Source organism: Microcebus murinus, chromosome 14 (assembly GCF_040939455.1).
Source record: "Microcebus murinus isolate Inina chromosome 14, M.murinus_Inina_mat1.0, whole genome shotgun sequence".
In the NCBI taxonomy this organism is placed as follows: Eukaryota; Metazoa; Chordata; class Mammalia; order Primates; family Cheirogaleidae; genus Microcebus; species Microcebus murinus.
The window spans coordinates 78,442,353-78,449,551 of NC_134117.1; the positions used below are offsets into that span (position 1 = coordinate 78,442,353).

The window sequence follows — 7,199 nt, forward strand, 5'->3', positions numbered from 1 at the left end:
AAGCCACCAGGCCTCCCTGGACTGTGATGCCGCTGGGAGGTTCCCTGCACAGGCACGCCACCTGGGCTGGGTGTATGGCCTCCTTTTGGGAGCAGGGTTGCCCTCTAGGATGCTGATCCACCTCTGGATGTACACACACCTCAGTAGGCTGTTCACGTATAACCCTTCTTTGCCCCAGGCAATGCTAGCCCTTGGTGCAGGGGATCTGCTCTGCAGGTCTGACCTCTGGGTCCCAGAGTTCAAACTGTATCCCCACCAGGGTGAGGATTTCCGGTCCCAATTCACCCACAGGGAGCCCAAGCTGGGTCTATGTCTCTCAGCCTCTGAGTCGGCACCATTCTCTTTGGAACACCCTGCCAGCAGCACCTGAGAGAGCTGGCGGGTAGGGAGCTCACAGTCTGAGTTCCCCTGAGTCAGATGTAGGGTCCCAAAAGGGAAGGTTCCATTCCCTGGAGGTGCCTCTGGCTGGTGGCTGTATTGTCTCTCTGGTCAGCCGCGGGTAGGGTCAGCAGAGGGGCGAAGGAGGCAATATGGCGCCTGCTGCGCGGCTCGGGTCTGTGCACACAGAGGTGCCCGGATGAAGTTGGGAACCTGGTGCCACGTCTGCTACAGGCTCACCGATGGCTGGCGGCAGCCGTCTCTGGGATGGTGTCCTCAGGTCTCTCCACCAGCTGGGGAGCTCACCAGCAGTCCCAAATGCAGGGGAAGGGAAACATCAAATCCATCTACCCTTGCCTCTGGTCTCCAGGCTGCTCCAGTGGTCTCAGTCTCCAGTTCTCCTCCACAGCCTCCTCCTGTGGAGTCTCCCGGGGTCTCAGGAACCCCTCCTTCCGGCCCTCGTCCTCTGTATGGTCGTCTTCTTGCTTCTTTTTTCTAATTTCTGCTAGAATCTGTCTTTTCTGCAGAGACACTCTGTCTGGAGGTGTTTCTCGTCCGCCATCTTGCTCCACTCCCCAAGTCTCCAACTCTTATGGTGTTGTTGTTTATTCATTTGTTTAGATCAAGTAGAGTTTGATTTATGAATCTGAGTGCACCAAGGTTGGGTGTATATAGATTTATAATTGTTATGTCTTCTTGTTGAACTGTACCCTTCACCATTATATAGTGATCTTCTTTGTCTTTTATTACTTTTGTTGATTCAAAAACTAAGTTATCTGTAATCAGCACCACCACACCAGCTTTCTTTTGGCTTCCATTTCCTTGAAATATTGTTCTTCACCCCTTTACTTTTAGTCTAATTGCATCCTTGCAGTTTAGATGTGTTTCCTGAAGGCAGCAGATACTTGGCTTGTGTTTTTTATCCATTGGGCCAGCCTATGTCTCTTGAGTGGGGAGTTCAAGCCATTCACATTTATTGAGATAACTGATAGGTGGGACAGATTTCTGTTCATTATGTTGGGTTGAACTTTGTTGTTTTGTTTTCTCTTTTGAGCCATTGTAGTGTCTGGGCTTTTATCTTTTGCTTTGAGTAGATTTACATTCACGAGTGTTTATTGTGGTGATCCGTGGGTAACACTGTTTTGAATACTTCTTGAAGGGCTGGTCTGTCTTGGTGAATTCCCTCAGTCTTTGCTTATCTGAGAATGTCTTGATTTCTCCTTCATATATGAAACTTAGTTTTGTAGGGAATAAGATTCTAGGCTGGGCATTGTTCTGTTTCAGAAGAGTGAGAATGGGGCCCCAGTCTCTCCTTGCTTATAAAGTCTCAGTAGAGAAGTCTGGTGTTATTCAAATTGGCTTTCCCTTTTATGTTACTTTATTCTTTCATCTTACAGCTCTTAGAAGGACCTCTTTAGTTGATATTTTGGTCAGTCTGATGACTGCATGACGTTGTGACGTCTTCCTGATTGCATGAAATCTCCCAGGGGTCCTCTGAGCTTCTTGAACTTGTATATCGAGATTTTTAGCAAGACCTGGGAAATTTTCCTCTATTATATCTTCAAATAGCTTGTCCAACCCTTGAGTGTTGTCTTCTTCTCCTTCTGGTAACCCTATGACCCTCACATTAGGTTTCTTCACATAATCTCACATCTCTTGTAGGCTTTGCTCTTTTTTCTTGTTTCTCTGCTCTATCTCTGTGACTGATTTATTTAATTGGAAGGTGTTATCTTCAATCTCTAAGATTCTTTCTTCTGTTTGATCTACCCTGTTCTTGAGGCTTTCCACTGAATTTTGTAGTTCTCTGAATTGATTCTTAATTTCCAGGAGTTCGGTTAAACTTTTCTTCATTGTATCGATTTCTTTAGTGAACTTTTGCAAGTCCTGGAGGCTTTCTGTGGTTTCTTTTTGTTGGTTATTGAGTTGTTCTTGCAGGTCATTGAATTTTCTTATGATCCACATTCGGAATTCCTCTTCTGTCATTTTGGTTGCCTGATTTTTGTTCGTGTCCATTTCTAAGGGGCTGGTGCTCCTCTTTGGGGGTGTGTTTTCCATTTGGTTCTTCATATTTCTGGAGTTCCTTCACTGATTTCTAACCATGTCGATCAGTTGTGGCTCCTTTTCCATAGGTTTTTGTTTGGGTATTCACAGGCCTTGATTATTTTCTGAGCCAGTAGGTGGTGTCTGTGGGTGAGATTCGACCACTCCCTGTATAATGAGTCAGTAGGTACCGTGAAAAGGGTTTGCAGGATGTCCTTCCTGTCAGTAGGTGGTGCTTGCTTGGAGGAACAGGCTATGCTGTTGTTTTTGTGTCCTGTAACCAGCTCTTGTTCCTGTAGAGAGGCACTCTAGTGCCTGAGGTGGTCGGTGGGGCCCTGGAACTTCCAGGTGTGTCCTTTACTCCCCCTCAGTTAGGGCTGGTCTAAGAGAGAGTCTGGGCGGAGCTGGGTTGGGTAAGCCTGCCTTCAGGCACCACCCAGTGTTGTTAGCAGGGGTCAGAGTTCTGCTCCCTGCTTCTGGGAAAACCTGCCAAGGAGGGGCTGGAATGGCCCTGCTCAGTCAGAAAGTCTGCATGTGGGGGCGGGGCTGTCTGAGACCTGCAGTCTGATATAGGCCTTGCTTCTTTCCACCCTTCCCAATTCTACGGCTACTTCTGGGCCTCTGCCAGTAGGCCAGACCTCATGCCACCGGGCCTCCCCTGGCTGTGATGCCAGCTTGGATGTTCCCTGCTCAGGTACGCCACCTGGGCTGGGTGCATGGCCTCCCTTTGGGAGGAGGGTTGTCCTGTAGGATGCTGATCTGCCCCTGAAGGCACACACACCTCAGTAGGCTGTTGGCATATATCCCTTCTGTGTCCCGGGCAATGCGAGACCTCGGTGCACAGGATCTGGTCTGCAGGTCTGACCTCTGGGTCCCAGAGTTCAAACTATATCCCCACCAGGGAGAGAAGTGCCAGTCCCAATTCACCCATGGGGAGCCCAAGCTGGGTCTATGTCTCTCAGCCTCAGGGTCTGCCCCGCTCTCCTGGAATCATTTGGCCAGCAGCACCTGGGAGGGCTGGTGGGTAGGGAGCTCACCATCTGAGTTCCCCTCAGTCAGCTATAGGGCCCCAAAAAGGAAGGTCCCATTCCCTGGAGGTGCCTCCGGCTGGTGGCTGTATTGTCTCTCTCGGTAGCTGAGGATAGGGTCGGGGGAGGTGAGAAGGAGGCAATATGGCGCCTGCCACGTGGCTCGGATCTGTGCACACGGAGGTGCCCTGAGGGAGTTGGGAGCTTGGTGCCGCATCCACTACAGGCTTACCACTCACTAGCGGTGGCCGTCTCTGGGCTGGTGTCCGAATGTCTCTCCACCCACTGCGGAGCCCACCAGCAGTCTGAGATGCAAGAGAGGGGAGAGTTAACTACTCCACCTATCCTTGCCACTGGCTGCTCCAGAGGTCTCTGCTTCCAATTCTCCTCGCAACCTCCTCCCGTGGAGTCTCCCGTGGTCTCAGGTATCCTTCCTTCTGACCCTCGTCTGATGTATGCTCATCGTTTTGCTTCTTTCTTCTAATGGCTGCTAGAGACACTTCTTCTAATTGCTGCTAGAGAATATATCTTTTCTGCAGAGACACTCTGTCTGGTGTTGTTTCTTGTCTGCCATCTTGATTATCTCCTGAAAATCTTAATTATTATAAAATGACAAGTTATAAAAGTAAAGAATTGCTTACTTTTTTCACTTCTTATATGCTTTTGGGTTACAGTTGACAAATCTTCAAATAAAATGTGTCATGTGCCAACATGGTTTTGCTACACATGGCTAGTACTAAGCTTATACCACATGTGACTCTCCCAGCAAGTTCAGCAACACCTAGGTGATCTATCCTGTTCAATTTATCGCACTCCTGACGCTGTGTCAGTGTGGATTGCCATGAGAGTTTCTAAACACTCCTGGTTCCTAAGCTCATCTCACTGTGGACTAGCAGCAGGTCTTTTTTGACCTATACAGCTCAGCACCCACCCCCAGCTGGGATGGTCTCCATGTGCAGCTGCAGAACCTGGTGTTTGGCTGGCAGCGGCTCAGGGTCTCCGTTGGAGTTGACAGGGCTCTTTGTGTGAGAAACAGAGTGCTACTCTTGGGACAGAGAAAGTCCTTTCTACTTTTTCAGAATTATGATGCCGCTGCAGGTTCTCCCTTTGGATAACAGATAAGTGAATATGAGGGCAAATGTGTTATTTATTTTTTTAGATTGTTTCTTATTATAGATGACTGCTTACTGCTTTTACCTGAAAACCTATTAAAACAAGTCTTTCTTAGCCATGTAACTAAAAATGTTATATTTACTTGTAGCTGAAAATGAGTCCTTTCCAGTAAAAGCTCTTTTACTAGAAAGAGATATGGAATACTCATTTGGCAATACACAAGTTTGTGTTTTTCCCTCTACATGGATAATGCAAAATTATTGTCCTCTTATTGCAGTTTGACATTATGAATATAGCAACCCAAATGAGAGAGCAGCGTCCTGGCATGATTCAAACACAGGTAAGCTTTCACGATATGAATTCTGACGAGAGTAGTGAATACAAAGATTAGCGTTACATAGCACTGTACAATTTATAGAGCATTTTCACCTATATGAGCTCACTGAATTCTTGCTGTATGAGTTAGACGTAGTTTTGCTCTGAAATTCCTGACAATGCATAAGTTCAGTGCAATGAGGTCGGCTCCACAGGTCACTCAGACAGCAAGGGGAGGAGCCAAGACTCAAACTGAGGTCTTCTGATGCCTGTGCACAAGCCTTGCCCATAATGCCATGGTACTTAAGTAACATCTAAAGTTAGTTCTAATAAATTTTTGGATAGCAATTCGAAATATTTAGTTGCCACTGACAAGATTATTGGCATGTAATAAAAATATATTTATGTCATAGATTAGTTATTAATTAATCATTGGAAGAGGGTGTCTAGAGAGTATGGATAATGAAAACAGTTACACCTAAATCTTTACACTGTCTTATTCTTAGGTCAATCTCATGAAGCATTTTATTTGAACTAGTATGGCTTGAGTGAGTTGAGGCTAGATCTTTACGTATACATATGGTTTGAAATGTCAAAATTAATATAAGGGACTTTTTAATTTGATTTATCCTGGGGGAAGATATAAAGAAGTTGAGATTGATAGTTTTCCCTAAGTTTAGTTAAGCCTTTAAGGAATTAGTTCTAGACCAAAAACTATATTATGATCATTTATATTCCTTGTATTTAAAAATGTGTATTGTCATAAAGAAGTTATTTAAGTGTTTGTAGTTAACTGTTTGTTCCCTTTAGGAACCTCTCAGTGTGGTTGAAAATTACAAATGTGTTCTCTGTGGATAGTGATATTCAATTACTTAACATTCTGTTGTTTTCATATATGTGTTATAGGAGCAGTATCACTTTTGTTATGAAATCGTGCTTAAAGTTCTTCAGAAACTTCTGACTTTGGACTAAGAAAGCCTTCTGCTGCTTCTCACTTGAAATTACCCCGTGGCTTTGAGCCTCTTCATAAAGAATGGGTTGGAGCTGTGCTGAAGGGCTTTGTTATGCATACAGTCTGCTTTCTTGGCGTAAAAACTCCCTGGAGGCAGCATCATTTGGTTTGGGGTGAGCAATGTTTACTCATTCATCTTATTAGACAATATCAAAATACCCTCCCATGTTTTCCAGTGAAGCAAAAGCTACATAAAGCAACTGCAGTTTTGCTGTTTGGTTGAAGGGATTACAGAGCCCAATAAAGGACTGAAACTATGTTCATTAAGATTTTATTTGGAAAGGCAAAGAGTCCAGTTAGAATGTATTAACTTTCAACACAAACTGGCGTCGGTTTTCCGGTTTTCCTCTCCCTCACACTCCTGCGGGGCGGAGACCTCGGAGGACCTGCCTTCCTTCCTAGAGCAGCAAGGCTAGGAAGAGCCGGTCTGGGAGGCATCGCAGGGGTGGGCAGGGCTCCTCCTCTGCATCACATGAGCACACTGGCAACAGCCCAAAACTAAAATAGATGTTGATATAGAAAGTCCGAGAGGAAATTTTTGCCTAGCCTGAGTTTTTCCTAACCCACCCTAACACTTAACATATTACTCAGTTTGCTTTGTTAAAAGCAAATATTACACTTTACTTGCCTCTTACTCTTTGCCTTTTAGCTAACCAATAAACTTTGATATAAACATTATTATGTAATTCTGAGTCATTTATGTCTTTCATTCCTGATCTATTGTTAAAACTAAGATCTGTGATAGGTTTTTTGGGTTTTTTTCAGAGTTCCATTAAATCATTTCTTTCCATTACTGCCCCACCTCTGGCTGAAACATTTAGAAATTGGATTTGGGAACCAGATTTTGGAAAACCAGATTCATAGTTTTGAAAATGGAAACTTCCATACTCTGTTTTTGAAAAGACTGTGGCCATTATTACATTCATTTTATTATAGGACTTTGCCTTGTATGATTATAGCAATATTGTGGTTAAGGAGTGTGGTGACCAGTTATACCTGATTGTAAGCTACAAAGAATTGGCATGTGTGTTTGTACAGTGTAATTCTGTGGAGATCAGACTATGCTATGTGTTATGTTGAGGAAATGTTTAAGATTAATTTATAAATTCTAAATTTTTAAGAGATTTATTGTGTTTCTTTGCCTAAATGAATATATTTGAATTGGTTGAATTAAAATTGATAATTCTTAATTTTAAAATGATTATATGCCAGAAATATATTTGATATTAAATAGATTATTCTATTTATATTATTAAAATAAATAATATTCTGTACTAAACATTAATTTTATTTTAATGATGAGCCTTTAATAT

At 43.8% G+C, this 7,199-nt stretch overlaps 1 protein-coding gene across 9 annotated transcripts in view; it reads left to right on the forward strand.

Annotated features, from left to right (window-relative positions):
* LOC142860948 (tyrosine-protein phosphatase non-receptor type 20-like) overlaps positions 1–6,564 on the forward strand; it is a 140,856-nt gene extending 134,292 nt beyond the window's left edge. For all 9 annotated transcript variants that reach the window (XM_076010328.1, XM_076010321.1, XM_076010327.1 and 6 more), the window contains 2 exons: positions 4,837–4,899; positions 5,781–6,564. In XM_076010328.1, the coding sequence (XP_075866443.1) occupies positions 4,837–4,899; positions 5,781–5,846 (129 nt within the window). In that variant the 3' untranslated portion in view covers positions 5,847–6,564. The remainder of the gene's footprint in view (positions 1–4,836; positions 4,900–5,780) is intronic.
* Positions 6,565–7,199: the final 635 nt, after the last annotated feature.